The 19,567-nt window shown below is 37.5% G+C and overlaps 1 protein-coding gene across 11 annotated transcripts in view; it reads right to left on the bottom strand.

Moving 5' to 3' along the window:
- Ntng1 (netrin G1) overlaps positions 1-19,567 on the bottom strand; it is a 347,490-nt gene that overhangs the window by 157,703 nt on the left and 170,220 nt on the right. For all 11 annotated transcript variants that reach the window (XM_078026844.1, XM_040289045.2, XM_040289044.2 and 8 more), the window contains exon 3: positions 6,361-7,001. In XM_078026844.1, coding sequence (XP_077882970.1) covers positions 6,361-7,001 — 641 coding nt within the window. The remainder of the gene's footprint in view (positions 1-6,360; positions 7,002-19,567) is intronic.

Here is a 19,567-nt window from a genome sequence, read left to right as displayed (position 1 = left end):
TAAGATGCACAGACACCCAAACAGCCTCTATCACCATTGCCTTAAAATGTTTCTGACCTGAACTCAACTGATATGTGTGAATCCATATAATTTTAGGTTTCTTACCACATGTGCTACTCGGAGGGCAAGATGTGGGTATCCTTTAGAAATTTATAGAGATGGTGATGGTCCATAGGGAGAAGACAGGAAGACATCTCCCAGGACTTTAAACCCCAATTCCTAACTATTTGGAGTTCCTTAACATGCTGTGCTGTTTTCATGCATCATTTGTCTGCCTGGAACACCTCTTCTGCTCCGGCTACTTGGAAAACTAAACCACATATTTCAAGATACTGTATAAATCTCTTACCCTCATCAAAAATTTTACTAACCTTCCTACATAAAATTTGTAGCTCCTTCTCTGAGACCATAGTGCTTTAAGCATTCACATAGTATTGTGGTTTAGATAGAGTTTTAATGTGTCCACAGAGGTTGATGTGTTGAAATTTAACCTCCATTGTGAGACATTGTGAAGCTGGAAACAATCCAACTATGGTGTTCAGAGATGAGGTTTTTGGAAGTAATTTAGGATTGGACAAGGTTATCAGGGTAGATCTCTCATGATTGAATATGAAGAGGGAGGGCAACCTGAAAAGATACATACTTCCTTTCTTTTACCACCTGATGTCCTGGGCTGTCTCAGGACTTTGCTAGCCAGGCAATCACCAAATGTGGTCCCTTGCACCTCCAGGACTATGAGACAAACCTGTTTTATTTATAAAGTTACCAGCTTCAAGATTTGTTATAGAAATGAAAAACAGAATAACATGTTTAAACCATGTTGTCATCAGTTTTTTTTTTCTTTTTATGGAAGTCTTTGCATCTTCTGGATATGAGCTCCTAGAGGGCAGAGACTATGCCTCACGCATCTCTGTGTGTCCTCTGTCTAACCCACACTGTCCCAGGTGGAGGATAAGTGTCTACTGATAACAGAAAGAAGGAAGATGTTCCTAAAGCAAAATCTGTTCAGTGGCAGGAGAGCTCCGCTTCAATAATGAGGAGTAATTGAGAAAGAATGGCTAAGGGCCAGGCACAATGTTTAAAAGTGTCTTGTGGGATTGCCTCTTAAACAAGAGGTGGAAAGTAAATATTTTGGTAGATTTATTCAAGTTGTCGAAAGACACTTAGAGAACTTGCAGGAAAACTGATAAGCCTCTGTAGTTTGTAAATCACTTCTGCATTACATGATTTTGCCAAAGCTATGAAAAATGCACTATCCCTTTTATGCTTTTAATCTTCCCAAATGCTCTTGCTTACCTGATGCTCCCTATTTTTGCTCTAACCACCTGGTAGCTTTGCTTCAAGAAAGTGAACTCCACCTTTTCCTAATTATTTCCAAGACGTTCAAACAGTAATGGTTTATAAATGAAAGTGATGCTTTTCTAGTGGGGAGGGGAGCTTTCTCTCTCCAGTACCCAGGCAGGGCAGCTTTGTCCCTGGCTCTTTCATGACCCTGTGATTAGGCAAAGGAGAGTGTGGTTCTGAGCCAGGCAGAGGTGAAGTGAAAATGGCATGAAAGACATTTCCTGAAGGGAGGCTGTGCAATAATGCTCCCAGGCTCCTCTCCTGAGGTAAGCAATGGAGGTAAAAAGGCGAAAAGATTCTGCAGCAGATTCCCCTTATCTGAGGGCATCATGTTCCAAGAACCCCAGTGAATACCTGGAGTAGTAGAGAGTACAAACCCCATATACACTATGTTTTTTTCCTCCCAGTTTTTCCTATATATCCATACCTGTAATAAAGTTAAATTTACATATTAGGCACAGTGAGTGATTGACAGCAATAAATAATAGTAAAATAAAATCATTGTAATAATATTCTGTAATAAAATTTATTTAAGATTTATGAATTGTTATTTCTGGAATTTTCCAGTTAGTATTTTTGGACATGAATGACTGAAACAGCAGATACTAAACACTAAACCATGGATAAAGTTTGGTGGTCTGTATTTACTATTTGGAAAACTGTACAGGAGTTTGAGTAGGTACTGAAGTAGAGAAGAAATGGAAAAAGTTACTGATAACTATCTTTATGAATATAAAGATAGCAAGTAAAAGAGATGTTAATTTGAGTTTTCTAGGCCATTGGGAAAATTTCTTTCAATTCTCATAAAGTTTTTGTTAAAACAGAATCTCTATTTTCTTATGTCTGAAACAATAAGTCAGTACATTGCCGATAAGATATCATAAAAATAAATAAGCATATTGCCAAACGTTCATTTATCTTTCAGATGTAAGAACTATTAAAATAAATATCATGACTTCCTTGAACTGTTCACCTCAAAGAAAACATAAAGAATGTTGAATATACATTCTAATAAAATCTATGCATCTGACAAATAAAATGTTCAACTTTTTAATTAATTTATGGAACCCTTAGATGGTAACAAAATAACTAAAAAAATCACAGCATCCAATTATGTAACTAAGAAACATTTGGATGTTATCTGTACTTACAGCTTTTAAATTTAACCCCATGTCTGTATGAAAAGATGTTCAGAACAAACATCTACTCTTTTCATTTCTTCTCTCACCCTTCATCTGAGTAGATTTTATTTATGCACTAGACGACCTTTTTGGCCATTAGAACCATCTTGCTTCAGCAGTTAATTAACACAAGTACCATAATTTAATACAGTTAATGCTACTTGATGCCCTTTAATGTACCTTCCATTAGTGATATTATTGTAGTATTACCCTGTAAATTAAAATGAGATCAAGACTAAGAGAGCTGCTCTTTAATTAAGGAACTGGCACACTGCACTCTTCTATTATTCACTAGAGAAAATCACCCTGATTTACTGAAGCAGGACATCCATAAGTCAGAATTAGCCCATGAAGATTATTAGGTTTATTGAACAATGTAAGTACTACGGAGTCACTGAGATTGCCAATAGCCATGTTTCCTCTTTCCCTCCATTATCTTAATAAATACACAATGAGAAGGAGTAAATGAAAGCAAAATAAGTATAGCAAAAGAAGAATAAATTACTTATGATGAGATTATGGTTTTTGTAACTAGTAAAATAGGTATCACATGTATTACATACTGAAAAGAACATAAATGTCACATTAGTCTAATGACAATCAAAACATAATTTTCACACCAAATGACACCAGTCAGTATAAAGTAAACACATGCACAGAAAATGTAGAGAATTGGAATTCACAGCCACATTAAACAAAGATATCTAATTATTTTTGTTTCATAGTTTAATATTTCAAGATGAAACATTTTGTATTCTTTTATTCTATGAATGTTTCCATCTGGACTCCATTCCACTATTTAAAAACGATTCATATCAATTTCCACATTTTGGTTTTCAAAGTAACAAGTAGAAAAATATCATTATCTTTATCAGATACAGATGTGTAGGTAGAGGCATGTAAAATGTTGCCATCATTTCATGGGATGTTGGGGTGGGTAAATGAAACAAAGACCTCAGTTATAATTTTGGAAATATATATGTATGATTGTTTTGGAAAATAATATTTAGAACTTTCTTTTCAAATCATCAATCAATATTCAAACCTCTATAGGAGATTTGTTATATAGGAGAAAGACCATCTATGCCGTTAATCCTACTGAAATTTTCAAAGGTAAAATAATTAGTGTCTCTGCTGAAAGGCCTATGAACCAGGCTATTGCTCAGTATTCCCTTTTAGTGGCTCTATCATGAGCAGATCTTCCTTATATAACTTGAAAGCTGGAGACACAACGGAGCCATCAGGCTTTGCTTCTTTGGTCCCTCCCCTAAGACTAAAAATACTCCAGCCATCTGGTGCCTAGTGCAGTACATGCCAGCATTGGTTCCGCCTTGAGGAATCTGGACAGAGTGTGCAGGTGAAAGAGTGGACCTCATGGAAGAGGCTCACCTCTACTGGACCTTTCTGTTTTGCCCAGCTGCTTCTCACTAGCTTACAGTTGACTGGTGAACAGGAAAAGACAGTGGAGGTGAGTCCCAGAGAAGGGAGGAGGGCTCCTGCAAATTCCCCAGAATCACAGAAATGCAGGTGAAAGGATGGTAGGAAGATAAAAGAAAATGATAAACTTAGAGGGATTCTGAAATTTCTAACATGCCACCTTCAGATGGCCTATCTGACCCCAATGGAGAAGGCATAAAAATGTCTTTACTTTTAAAATGTATTTTATATTTTTCTTTGATCTGATTGTTTCTTCTAAACCATTGATTCTTTTAAACAATCAGATGAAAGATAAATGGATACCCAGTGCCAAAAATAAGCTCCAACAATGGTGTTTCCCAGCCACAAGATTTGTTAAGAGTGCCTTCTTGACAAGTGGAAGGGCAAGTGTTTGGAGGAAGTTGGGCTATAGCAACTTGGACTCAGATTAAGGATTTCTCAAACTGTAGGAAGCTGACCTATATAAATATACCTAGCAATGTAGATCATACTAGGATTCAAATCCAAATTATTAATTTTGACCTTTAATCTTATAGATGAATCGAATACTTACTACTTGATTTAGATATACTATTGTTAATAATATCAACATCAATTATTTTCATATATGTACTCCAGAATAAGATACTATAAATTAATAATTTTTTGCTAAAATGTTCCTAAGCATAATAATGGCTGCATTTTATTATAAACAGCAAACTCATGTTCAAGGCAACAGCTCCCTATCATACTGTCATAGTTCCCTGCTAATACATGAACTGCTCTCTATACCCTGGAACCTGCAAGCTTGAAATACAAATGTATCAGGGCATATATCTCTCAAAAATATTTGACTTTAAAGATACTTTCATCATCCATCACCAAGACTTTAGTTAGAAGTTTAAAATAAGGTTCCATAGTTATAGTTTCTTTCTTCCTTGAGGAACAGAGTTCCTGCTACTTCTTCACAGCTAAGATCCTGATACCACTCTGAGAGGTTGTGCCCATCACTCTAGTCTGGGTACCCACTAAGGCCCTTTCCTTAGCAGCAGAGACTTCTTCCTCATTCTAGCATTACACGAGGTAAGTCTCCGAAAGCCAGATCTCAACACTTGTCCAGTTTTCTGAGGACCGGGCTGCCCTAAGGGATGCCAGGAACCAGAAAATTGAATGAATCCTGTCTAAATTTTATGATTATTTAATTAAACCAACATGACGAAGGTACTGCTTCTATTGTTATCCTCATATATTATGACTTCAAGCTCTCTTGGCATTTTTTGGAGTGATTATAGCTTTACTTGCCTTTCCTTTATTTCCATTTTTATGAATTATACTCTTACCTTCAGTTTTCCCCACTCACTAACCTAGGCTTCCACTTTCATTAGTTGGCTATTTTGATACTATGCCACACTTGCAAAGCTGGTTGGGAATATCTATGTTGGTAGTCCTGGTTCTCATTATTCAAATTTGTCATTGAAACAACTTCAAAATTCTTGGAAACTTCATTATGTTTCTAATATATTGTCAAAAACAAAGACAGACATTTTTATTTGTTCTAAACAGTGACCATTAGTATTGCAACCTGGTCCTTCTGTGATTGATATACAAAATGAAGGGCACCAATTCAAGTTCATATTTTAAATATGGCACATCATTTCAATACAAAAGCGCATCCAAAAACCTAAGAAGTAGAACTTGTCCCTGCTTAACAGATGCTTTATTTCCTAGATGCTTATGCTTCTGATTTAATAAATGTAAAGAAATATAGCTTTCAAATCCAGATTTTTTTGGTCCAATATAACAAATATGAACAGATTGATGTACTGTGAGTTACAATCCTCCTTGCATGTAAAATTACAAGATCTATTTCTTGGTTTTCAGTCCCTAATAGGACAATAGAATTTAATCCCTAAGTTTTAATTGCCTTAATGACAAAAACTAAAAACCTCCTGACCTAGGGAGTTCCTTTGTCTTAAGTAAGATACCCCCTCTTTTTTTTTTTTTTGTTTTGTTTTCATTTGAATTCTTAAGAATCCCACCAGGCTGGGCTGGGTCTGTAGCTCAGTGGCAGAGCACTTGCCTAGCATCTGTGAGGCACTGGGTTGGATCCCTAGCACAATATAAATATAAACAAACAAAATAAAGCCATGTTGCTCATCTACAACTACAAAATAAATAAATAAATAAATAAATAATAATCCCACCAGGCCCACCAGGTTTCACGGCAGCATGTCTGAGATTACAAATTACTGCTGAGTCCAAAGGATCTCAAATACCTTCAGAATGTACCAGCACACTGGTATTCCTGAGAAAATGTTGCAACAGAAATTGACAAATGCCATCTTAGGAACTGCAGTCTCAACACACTGGTGATTCCTTTGAACACACCCATTCCCAATTGAGGCAGACATTCTCTTACCTTCCTCGCACCTTTATGTCTGAGATGGCGTAAAAGTAGCGTGCCAGGTGTAGCTCATCTACAAATATTTCCCCAACAGCTGGCCTCAGCAGCCTTATCCTTAGGTCTGTGACTGTGAAGAAATCTCTGAGTTTCTTGGTGGTATCCAGCTGTCCGTAGAGGGAAGCCATATTCCGTAGCCGAGGTCCAGCAAAAAATGCGAACCTGTCTTTGATTTCGAAGTGGATTATTTTGCTATTCGTTGTATACCCCGTGGAGTACTCTTCTGTGCAAATGATTTCCAAGACGGTGTGTTGTGATAAATCCTTCACAGATTTGGGGTCCATGTGAAAAGCATCCAAGCAGTCTGTGGCATAGTACTGATAGGGTTGCCATGTGCGTCCATAGTCGAGAGATTTCTCCAGGATCATTTGATCTGGACGCCCCGATTCAAAGGTAATAACTATGTTGTCTGTGAGCTCAATGGTTTTACTCCAAGACAGAGTGATGTTAACTTGGAGAGGCTTGGGGTACTCTTTCCAAGTAGCAGACTGCCAAAATGTGGAGGGGTGTCTTCCTTCAAAGTCAAACATCAGCTCAGGAGGGTGTGCCAGCTCAGGGGTGCTTGCATCGCACTCATTATTGCACATGTAGGGATTGCCCTGTGGAGGAAGAACAAGAGGTGCCACATTAAAACACGGGGTCAACTCAGGTCTTGCCATGTTGCTGTTGCTAAGAGGCATGAAAAGAAAAACATTCTCAATAATCATTTTTATTTGTTTTAAACAGATTATCCTCTATAATAGTTTTTTTAAGAAAAAAACAAAACACAATAAATATGATAATTTTCTGGTCTTGTTTCCTTCTACGGACTTTAACAGTTTTTTATCCCATATGTGTTAGATCACAGAAACACTGAGACACAGAGCAACCGTCTAACAGCTCAGTACCTCCGCTCCCTCTTAGAAAGATGTTATGGAAGAGCAAGGGAAATTCCCCCTGCCTCAAGGACATTGCTTAAGAGCATAGTTCCTTAAAAAGTCATTTTTCAAGCAAGATTTTAGAACTATCCATGAACCATAAACCCATGTCCTGCTTGAGAAGCAATGCCCCCATGCAATGTTCAGTTTCTCTCAGCTTTGCCTCCCATCCATCATACTTAACTGGGTCTCTGCTTCATAAAGTCTGGTTTTAAAACATTTACTTTATTCACCACAAATCATTAAAATGTGGTACACTGCAGGCTCTGGGGCTTGGTCCAAACATCTGCCATCCTATTAGCTAGAGATAAGAGGATTGCTCAGGAAAGACTTGGGGTTGGGGGTGTGTTCCAAGAAAACCTGCTATAATCATCCCTCAGTGTTCATGAGGGACTAGTTCCAGAACCCTCATTGACACCAAAATCTGCAGATGCTCAAGTGCCTTGTATAAAATGCCATAGTATTTTCATATCACCTACACGTATCCCCCCACATACTTTAAATCACCTCTAGATTACTTATAATACCTAACATAATGCAAATGCTATGTAAATAGTTGTTGTTCTCATTGCTTAGGGAATATTGATGGGAAAAAAATCTGTACATGTTCAGTACAGAAACAGATATCAGAGGCCTAACCACATAGTGCAGGAATGAGATGGGGTGAACCATGCTCAAACAATGAGCACTGGAGAGACTGAGGATTTGGGAAATGGTGAAGGCCACAGTAGCATGTACCCACATGTCACCTCATTGGCCTGAATTCAACACAGTTATCAGCACACAGCAAATTTAGATTTGTTTGGGGACCTTTCTGAATTTTGTTTTTTCAATACTTCCAACCCATGGTTGGTTGAATCTGTGGAATGCAAAACACTAGGTCGTGGAGGGCCAACTGTATAAATAAGGACGGTGTTGCAAACCAAACTCTGCGGCAGCCCATAGCAGCCCTCCATCGATGTTAATTACTATTATCATTATTCTCCTTCTGTCAAAGGCTACTTCCCTTTCAATCCAAACAAGTAACTGGAACTAAATCTTATTATATCACTGTCACAGTGTTATTGTAATAACACTGCTTGTGCTACACTAAGTGGCTGCTTGTGGCTTTCATCAGGGGATCGTATGGAGAATGACTGGCTCCCCATTTTTATTTATGTTATTTTAAAAAATAAAAAATAGAATTATTTGGAAGCCACTACTCTGGTCCAGTAGTCCCTCCTTATCCCCAGGGGATATTTTCCTAACCCCTCAGTGAAAGCTCGAAAACACAGATAGTACTGAATCCTCTAAGTATATCTTTTTCCTATACATACTTACCTATAATAAACAGTAATTTATAAATTAGACACAGTGAAAGATTAACAACAGTAATTCATAATAAAATAGAACAATTATAACAATACATGGTAACAAAGTTTATGTAAATGTGGTCTCTCTCAAGATGTTTTATTATACTCATCCTTTTTGTGGTGATGTGAGATGACACAATGTGAGGAGAGGAAGTGTGTGAATAGTAACCACACACCTTGTCACAATGACAAGGTGTGTGGTTACTATGCCCGGGCACCTGGACACAGCACTATAATATCAGGTAGTTGATCTGATAACTCAGACCTTGGCTAAATGACAAATGAGCATGTAGTGGAAATAACACGGGTTCTCTAGGCAAAGGGATGATTCATGGCCGGGGTGGGATGGAGCAGGATGGCAAGAGATTTCATCACATTACTCTGAATAGTGCATAATTTAAGACTCATAAGTTATTTATTTCTGGAATTTCCCATTTAATATTTTTGGACCTTAGTTGACCATGGATAAATGAAACCATGGAAAGAGGAACTATGGATAAGAAGGAATGACTCTCTCTTGCCCTGTACCAGGTGATCCTGCTTATGGATGGGTAAAAGAATCTACCCTTTGACATTGTCCTTAGACTGTCTCTTACAATTACAATTAGATGTCCTTTGTCTTCTTCGTGAACTTGGAACTTTTTTCATACCTGTTGGATGCATGAGATGAGTCTCAAATAATGAATATACACTTTTGGTATCGATGCTCAGTTACCTGCTGACTCCTATGAAATACAAGATGAACATTGGAGAATTGCTTTGGCCTCCCTAGAGGCAACTCTCTCCTACCTAGTCAGCTAATACTCTCAGTCTCTTTTTCCCATTAATGCAATTGGATCTTAAAGTTGGCAACAGGTCTGGGAGACTCAAGTATAATTGAGATGAGGCAGGAGAAAGGGGAGAAGGTACATTATTTGAAGAACAGAACTGTTTTAAAAATATACTCAAGAAATCAGTGATAATGAAAATGTTTCTGTACTTCTCTCTCAAATTTCAATTCCCTATTCCTGATCCCAGCGTCTGTGACACTATTTATAGGTATCCCCTTCAAAATGAGCCAAGGGGGTGGGGATAAGTTTCTGTTCCAGGTGGAATAAATCACCAAATTTATTATTATTTAAGCTCTCTTAAGCATACCAGAGAGCCAAATGCAAAGCTCTGCAAACTGGCAAAGGCTTTTTATGGAGGGCTATAAATATTGTGGAATCTGTCAGGATTTATAAATTCTAAATATATGTAAATGTGCATTTTACTGGAAAGGGTCAGATTCACACAAATCTCACCTTCCTTTGAAATTTACCAAAAAAAATATGGTCACTTCAAAATCTGTCAGCATGCAGCCATCTGCACAATCACTGACTTGGACACTAACCCCCTTCCTCCTGAGGAATGTGTCTTCATATGAGGTCAGGAGTGAGGGAACGAAGGGAACCAGCTCTGTGGGGTACACCAGAGGGAGCCAACAGACATTTGTATCAAGTCATGTTGAAATACAGCATTTGTTCACCTTCAGCCTAGGAACATGGAGCATGAGGACAAGGTGCTGGGACCAGAGGACAAGGAGGCACAGCCAGCTCTTCTACAGGGAATGGGGTGGGTACCAATCCTAATAAAATGAAATGCTTGAAGAAATCTATCTCAAATGCATTTATATATTCAGCATATGGCATTGACAATATCCACCATTTAGTCATCCCTGATGTGTTGGATAGTTTACTTGTCTTAGGAAAATCCCTTTCATCCCTACCTCACAGAACAGGAAATCAAGGCATAGAGAAGTGTTAAGGGACTTGCCCAAGATCATATAGCCGACCGTAATCAGAGCCAGAACTTGTTCTCCTACCCCTGCCTGGTCTGCTCAACACCCAACTCAATGGAGTCCTCTGTGTTGTAACACTCTCTTAGAAACAGCAGTCAGAAAGAAAATGGCTGGGATCAAATGTTTGAGAAAAAGTGTCTAAGAGCTTGTCTTAGCCCTGATGAGCATAATCATACCTCTGGGATACCTTGAAATTAAGATCCTTGCTTAGCTGCACAAAATACACTTAGTTTCAAAAACTTATTTTGCCATGGAGTCCCTATTTAACTTAGTAACCCCTATTGATATGCCACAGAAATTGTACCCTGTAGGGCATCCCCCTTTGAGACTCTCTATATTTTCTTATAATTGTAAACACATGGAGGTCAGACAGTACCTCACAACCCAGTATTAATCCTTTAGTGAAGACATGGCCACAGGAAGCTCTAGGTCTCTGCTTTTGTTCCATAGGGAGGGGCACCCTTCCCCTTGGGCTGAGCAGGACGGCCAGCTCTGGGTAAAGGTTGACAAGTCTTTATGACAAGTCTCTCCTAGCTTCACACAGATCTGGTGCTTTAGGCATCTGAGAGATGAGGGCAAAGTCTCATTCACTCAACAATTTTTTATTGATTGCCTATTATACAACAGTATTTAAGGAACTTGTCTTGGCACTTGATATAACAGTAAATAAATTCAAGTCCCTATTTTTGTGGTGTCTCCATCCTAGTTGGAGGAGATGCATTAAGCAAACAAACATATAATGCTTTATAATGGCCCATGGTGATAACTGCCATGGTGAAAAATAAATCCAATTAGAGGGATGAGTGTTAGTGGGAGGGGATGGTGATTGTAATTTTATATTAGGAGGTCAGAGAAGGTCTCTCTGATAACATGACATTTGAGCAGATTAAGAACAATTCCCAATTTACACTGGAGATAATCAGAGGAGGTTGGCCAGAATGACAGTTTCGTCCTTCATCTGACTCTATTCTTACTGATATTTTCAGCAGCATAACAATTTATTGCAATCGATGGGTAAACAAATCATTTGAAATGAGAATCTGTACCAAATGACAAAAGATACCAAAAAAAAAAAAAAATCAATTGGACCAGTCTCTTCTTTTCAGAGCATTTCTACTCTTTGGGGAGATTAATGATTTGATTGCCATTAACATAATTTACCTAGAGACAATGACATTGTGAAAAAATTAGCAGAGGATTCAAAGAGAAAAAAAGTAAAAGGATTTCTTTTGGTCTTTACATTTTAGGTGGAGAAAAAGAAAAAGAAAGCTAAATCTTATTCCTGATACAGAAAGCTAGAGGAGAGATTATACACTAAAATATTGAGTGTAAATATTTCACATGGGTATGATCTGTAATGCTTGTTGTTATAGAGAATTATCAATATGAAAACAATTCTTGTTAAAGGGATTAGATTAATTACATTTTCAACTACTTCAACTCCACCCTAATCCTTTTTAATAACATCAACAATGGAATTTATATAAGAAAAAGCAACTTTCCCCTACTTATGAAAACAAAGAATACATCTTGCTGCTAAATCTAACAGATTCAGGCATCAGCAAGTGTAAAGTAATTATTTTGTGGCCAGCAGGCAGCCTTAAGTTGATCTTAATTTAAGTCTTATGAGCAAAAGATCCTTAGCTGATTGTCTATGGACAAAGCAGAAAATATTTATGATTATGCAGATAATATTTACACCACTAAGAGATGCCTAAATTATTAAACAGATTTTGCTGCTGAATTTTTTTATAACAATTAGAAGTTTGTGGTGTTTGATTTCATTTAAAAATGTTAATATTTTACCTCCTGAGGAATTAAAGTTACTTCTTAATTAGCAATTTGTAGCCAAAGTGAAATGTTGTTATGCTTTCTTAGTGTGCTTTCAGAATTAAATGGATAAATAAAATTTGAGACATGTCTTCATGGTTTCTGTTGATGTCTTCCTTCTGGCAAGTGACACTTTTAAATAAAAGAACTTCTTTTAACCTAACATCTGGTAGTTTCTTCAGAGTTTAAAAAATCCCATAGAATCAGTATTGATGTAAAATTTGAGGTTACTAGCATTTTGACCTTGCCCTTCCGTGCTTTATCTATTGGCAAACTATTGAGAATGACAGTTGGAAATGAAGGGAGTTCTCAGTGAGATTTGCTACTGAACTGCTAAGTTACATGCCAAGCAGGCATGTACTAACAAGTGATTGTGAGAAGCATTTGGGTTAACACTCAAACCGATCTGGAAAACATCGAGACAGAGCTGCCTCACATTCATTTGTATCAGGCTGATCTTTACTTGTTTTATTGATAGGTGACAGTCACAAAAGACACAAAGGCAAAAGCAGCATTCTGGGTTAGTGCCCTAACCAGTTCCTACTGTGATTCAGAACTAGACACCATTAGGGCTTTGTAAGTGCAACTTTTTCTAAAAGGATGTGGAAATTGGTAGGAGACTCTAAAGTTTTTTTTTCTCAAACAGAGGAACCACGAGCCCATGGCATACTTTAACTGCTAGGCTGGGACATCCTCTTGGGCAAAATGGCTGCTTTTCCTCTTTTACTCCACCTTTGAGGGAGACAACAAAAACACAGCAGTTTCTAGAAGGCTGGTGAGTGACTCCTTTATATCAAAGATATAATTATGGTTGAGGAATTTCCATACCCAGGACCCTCTTGGGATTTTCTAGCCACTCTTCCTTGCCCTGTGTCCTACTACTGCCAAATTCTTGTTTGACTATATAATGGGAAGTCCCCTCTTTTGGGGCTTTTCTGAAGATCCTGAGCCTATTCTGAGTATGGGAGCTGATGTTCACAGGTTGCATAGCTACCCCTCTTCAGGTCTTAACAGCTTTGTTGCTGTCAATGGGAAGAGGCAGAGAAAAGTGAGAACTAGAGAATGTAAAATCCAAGGTAGTGGGCATCTCTTCCAGAAACCTGAAAGATAAATAACAATAACACCAATACAGATGTACTGGCAAGCCCTGGTGAACCCAGTCCTAGACGTAGACTATATCTCCTCAGGCAACAAGTTTCCAGTTGCTCTATAGCCCTTAGTGCATAAAGAACAATGATCTCCACAAATAGCAGGATAATCTCAGTTTCTAACCTGCATTGTTAATTGGTACACTGGGTCCCAACCTGGAGTACACATATGGTGACAATATAGCCTGAATACTGTGGGAGTGTCCCAACATTAGATATCCTGATAACTGTTGGGACAAAAGTACCTCTGTATCTATCACAGCAAGAGTCTCAAAGTTTAGTTTGGAAAACATGGCCACATTAAGAATAGTAGAGGATACAGGATTTTGTTTTTATAACTTTGGAGTTAAAGTGACCAGTTGCATTTTTTAACAGTGACTTTTGCCCATTGCAAAGATTCCTTCCAGCACAGATGCAGGCTTAAGGCCTGATTGAAGTTATACCTTGTTTCAATCTGCTCCCTGACAATACTAACACCTTGTGGACATTTTTGCTCAAAAATAAAGATGGAGAAGCTTAACCTTTCTGCAATGAGAATACTGGAAGTCATATCACAGATTATGGGCCATAATAGACACCTGCGCAAATCCCCACAGAGGATTATGGTTAGGATTTTCAAACGGGCGAAGGCCACAGAGGTCAAGAAGACCACATTTCTCAGAAGGAGCCAAATGTATTCTCAAGCCACAAGCCATGCGAACAGATTCCTGTATGTCAATCTAAATCATGACTATACATGTACTGGAGAAAAAAATAAATGTTAACAGAAACAAGTGAAATTGAAAAAGAATGTCTACAGGAAAATATTGTGCTATGGTGACATTATTGAATGTGCTAGGAAAACGGATTTTTTAAAATATTATTTTCTTAAAAAAAACCCACAAATGTTTGACTTGGTATTTCACCTTGTAGATGGACTTGAAATAAACCAGGACACAGACAAGAAAATTCAGAATAACATAAAGTGTTATTGCTGAAGTAGACTGTCAGCATTCAAGTCCTAGCAACGTGAGAGGAACAAGGGGGTAAAGCACTATGAAAGTGGAAATGTCCCGAGACTTGTAAACAGCATTACAAGAGGTAGTGTGAGCACATTAAATTGTGGGAGCTCTGACTAAAGCTCAAAAACTGGTTTCTTCTTCTCCCACATGAGAAAGCAAGTCTAGGTGGGGTTTGAAGCTAATTTGCTAAAGGCCACCAGTTTTGAGAGAATATAGGAAGACCAAAAACATCCTCTGGCAGTGACCACTCCATCATGAGAGGTAAGACAAGAGAATTTCCTAAGGATGCATTTCCAAAAGTGAATGGTTTTCTGGCTTGTCCAGAAAACAAATATATTCATGTAGTCCTTGTTTCTTTCAAACTCCTTTCTTCCATTGCATAAGTTTATTACTAGATACTAATAAAGCAACACTAAATGTTAAAAACATCATGAAGAATGGAAATAAGGAAGATAGCAAGATGTTTCTAATTCAGTCTGTAATTAAATTATACAGACAGCCATCATAGGTTATTAATGCTCCCAGAAAGAGTATTATGTGTCCTGAAGGGTAAGTCGAGGTACCAACCACACAGAATAATTTCCAGGAATGTTCATTTCTTGTTACATAATTAAGTGTAACACCATGCTTTTAAATAAAGTACTTTACGGAGTAAAATGCAAGAAGAGTTTGCAAGCAGTTTTAGGAAGAAATGCAAAGACATTTCTTGCTTGGGGCAGATTTGGAAATGTCAAAACCCACTGACCAAGAGTCTGATGAAAGAGGAGTCTGTACATGACACTTAATCCAAACCACCCTGGAGTAGTGCATCAAAACTATTCTTATCAGAACTAGCACATGTTTACTGTCAGACTGCAATAGTGCAAGCTTAGCTACTGCAGTCCGGCAGTCTGGCAATCTGAGTAGTGTCTCCATACCTGTCCCTTCAGGGGGATGGCAGCTCCTGGAACATTAATTTTGGAAATCTGGTTTATCCCCATAAAAGCAGAATTTGTGTTCATTGGAGCCACTTAGGGCATAATTATATTGATTCCTAGGCCCCAGCCTCAGGAATTCTCATTTTCTGGATCTGAGGATAGGCACAGGAAATGGTAGTTTTATTTTTTATCTTTATTTGGTACTGGGGATTGAACTCAGGTGTGCTTTACCACTGAACTACATTGCCAGACTTTTTAATTTTTTCTATTGAGACGGTTCTCACTAAGTTGCTTAGACCCTTGCTAAACTGCTGAGACTGGTCTCAACTAATCCTCCTGCCTCAGCCTCCTGAGTCCCTGGGATTACAGGTGTGCATCACTGTGCCTTGTTTAGGAACTGGTAATTTTAAGCCAGAACTCTCATCCTGGGCCTTCATGAGCACCTGTTTATTAATATCTTTATTTATTTATGTATTTTGGGGGGAACTGGAGATTGAACTCAGGGCACTCGACCACTGAGCCCCATCCCCAGCCCTATTTTGTTTTTTATTTAGAGACAGGGTCTCACTGAGTTGCTTAGCACCTCACTTTTTTGCTGAGGCTGACTTTGAACTTGTGATCCTCCTACCTTAGCCTCCCAAATTACTGGGATTAAAGTCGTGTGCCACTGCACCCCGCCTAACATTTTTATTTTTGTGGCTTTCCTGAAAAAGAAATATCCTTTTCTTGGATCTCCAGCTTCCAGAAGGGCTTTCTAGAACCCAAATGAGTACTTTTCATTTATACTGTTATCTTTCACTCATGAATTCAATAAATAATTTTTGGATGTCTTTGTGTCAGACACTATGCTGTATCCTGGGTATAGGGTGGTAAATAAATCACAATCCCTATCTAAATTAAGCTTGTCTGGGCTGGGGATGTGGCTCAAGCGGTAGCGCGCTCGCCTGGCATGCGTGCGACCCGGGTTCGATCCTCAGCACCACATACCAACAAAGATGTTGTGTTCGCCGAGAACTAAAAAATAAATATTAAAAATAAATAAATAAATTAAGCTTGTCATTTAGTTGAAGAGGCAGCCCCTAGAAAAACAAATAATTATAAATGAAAATAAATTATTTGATTTAAAAAAAGAGAAATAATAAAGTCCTATGAAAGAAAATTGTAGAGAGGAGACTGAAATTAGGTAAGAAAGGAAGAACAATTTTAAGAGGTAAAATTTAAATAGAAATCTGAGAAGCAAGAAAGAATGTATTTTAGGACTAAGAAATAGTCCTAAGAAAGAATATGCCTTCGGACCAATAAATGCCAGGTCCTATGTTTTGGTCAAAGGTGGGGTTTTGTGGGAACTGACACAAAGTGACTTTTGTTGGCATGTCCTAAGCTAGAGGGAGAGCAGATGGGATGAGGTTGGGGAAGTAGGCAGGGAGGAGATCATGCATAAACCTCAGGGCCAGAAGAAGAGCCTGGATCTTGCTCTAAGTGAAATGCAAACACCCGTTTTTTGTTTTTTTTTTTTTTTCCTTTTGACCTGGATTGAGTTCCTTCACTTTTTGAACCTTGTTTTCTCCTTTAAATTGAATAAAATAATATGTTCCTCACAATGTTACTTTGAAATAAGATTACATAATGCATATTAAGAAGTACTTAGCATGTTGTGTTTGATAATTAGTAGTTGCCCTTAAACACACTCTACCTAGTTTCCATCCTTGAGAATAACATCAAATTCTTCCATTTCCCAAGTGGGAATCTTGAAAGTCCTATTTTTCCTAAATAAGCTTAACAAACAAGTTCTACAGTTTCAATCAATTGCCTCACTTCTGTTCATATTACTATTGCCTGCTGTAGTTTTTGTAAAAATTTGTGTTCCTGAATTTTGTTTAGTTTCAAAATGATCTATTCCATATAATATTGTCATTTTATAATCTATTCTTTACATAACCGCCAGTATGATCTTTTTAAAATCCAAATCTGTCTGAAAAGTTTTTAATGTACTTCTCATTACCTTCAAGAGTACAATTAAAATTCCTTACTATGCATGTTAGATCCTTTAAGATAACAACTGTAAAAGCCTCTGAAGGTATTTTTAAAATTTTTTTTTCACTTACTCCTGTTTACATACCAAGAGTCAGTCATCCCATGAGTACTTAATATGTATCCTAGAGGTACCATATAAACTAACATGCAACTCATCCTATTAAATTGCTATTATTTTTACGTCTCCCCGACTAGAATTCTATGAGAAGATTCACTTATTTAAAGAAATTAAGGAAAACAGAAAGACAAGTAGACAGGAAGAAGTTGGGCTAAATTAGGTAAAATTGGAAGTATGGGATAAAATGGGATAGATTCAACCACAGGCTGGTGATTGGGAATATAAGAGATAACAAGCTTAAAGAACTAACTGATCTCCATAAGTTGTAGGTGGAATTTGTATTACGTAATATACATAGTAAAAAAAAAAATGTCTCCCTCCCAGTGCAGAGCACCTGTGTGTGTGATTGATATAGTTACTGGGGTTTCAGGTAAGGTTGGAGGACAAAGACAAATGGCATGAGTTGCAATTATGTCCCAGTCCTTGCCTGGTGTTCATTCTATCTTCATTTTTCTCCATCAGTCAAAGCAGTCTTTCTCCTAGTGGGTTTAGAGCTGAACATCTCTTTTCCTAATTCCATCTCTCTTTATTTATCCAACCCACAGCTTCCTTCTGAGTATACACAAAGCTGAACACCCAGAATCGGTTTGTTCATGGGCAGTTACAGGAAACTAAATAATGGCTGATAGAAGAAGCAAGGGATGGAATGATTATAGTTTCATAATGATCAAGTACAGTGGTGCCTCCATGGGCAAAATCCTTGGAAAAAAAAAATATAAGATGTGAATTAGAAATGGGAGTGGAAAAAGAAAGCAAGTATAATCTGCTGGAGAAGAGGGAAGTGGTCTTTGTTTATTGTGTTAAATGAAAAACAAAGTAGCTAGTTACATATCCTGAAAATCTACCTGGACCCTGAGGTTGATTCATCATGAGCTATGAGGTTTACCTCTCAGAGCCACTCATTTTCATAAACTGCTTCTCAAGCCTGGTACCTGAGTTTGCACTTGTTGCTTTGTATTTCTCTTCTTGAAACCACTCCAGAAGTGTACAGGTTCCAGGTTTATGAAACCTGACTTTGCCACTGTCTGAGACATTGGTAATGTGTTTCTGGTCCCCAAACTTGAAATCACTCTTCCTCCTTTCTTACTATTCCTTTTTCCCAAATGATTCCATTCCTTCTTTTTCTAAGATATTCAAGTCTCAACATTTCCAACCTTAAAATACATTTTCCCTAAATCCAATTTTCAAAATTTCACTTGCCCACGTTCATACCAGATACATATCAATATTTCATGAAAATATGAATGCATTTTGTTCAGATTGGTACATATAATTCCCTTGTATATTATGATGATATACATAACATTTACTTATTTTTAAGACTGAAGTGGCCAGAGCCATCATCATGAACCAAAGTAAACTAAATGACAAAAAATAGTAAGCAACTACCAATGTGCCAAGCCTTGTGTTAGATGTCATAGGTTTGCTTAAAATAAGGCTAATTCATCCTTATTACTAATGTAGCAGCATGACATTATTGAGAAAACATATTATTTTGAAGAGAACATTTTAGAAAGCACTTTGGATAAGTTAAATAGGAAAAAAGTAATATTTTTATTAGCAGAAAATATATCCAAAAATCTATTGCTAAAGAACATAAAAAGTTAGAAAGTCATTATGAGAGATTCAGAGGAGGTAGAGTTTTGGCATGGGAAAACATTTCAGTTCTGCTTATCTGAAGAGGAAGACAATCCTCTTTTTGAAATGGACAAAGGATCAATGCTCACTGAATAACCTTTCAGGTTAGGAATTTGGGAGGGCTTTTGTCATTTCACTGAATCCTCACAATTCCTCCAATAGCACGTAGTATACTAACTTTATGAAGACACTGAGGTTCAAAATGCCATGGGGCCGGCTCAAGATAAATAATGATACCAGGCACTTAAAGATTCAATATTCTTTTTTTAAAAAATGGAGTTACTCATGCTAGGTTTAAAACAATATATATATATATATTTTTTTTTTCAATGGACTTTATTTGTATGTGGTGCTGAGAATTGAACCCAGTGCCTCACACATGCTAGGTAAG

Source organism: Ictidomys tridecemlineatus, chromosome 11, assembly GCF_052094955.1.
Source record: "Ictidomys tridecemlineatus isolate mIctTri1 chromosome 11, mIctTri1.hap1, whole genome shotgun sequence".
Taxonomy (NCBI): domain Eukaryota; kingdom Metazoa; phylum Chordata; class Mammalia; order Rodentia; family Sciuridae; genus Ictidomys; species Ictidomys tridecemlineatus.
This window is presented reverse-complemented; position numbering and strand designations above follow the sequence as displayed.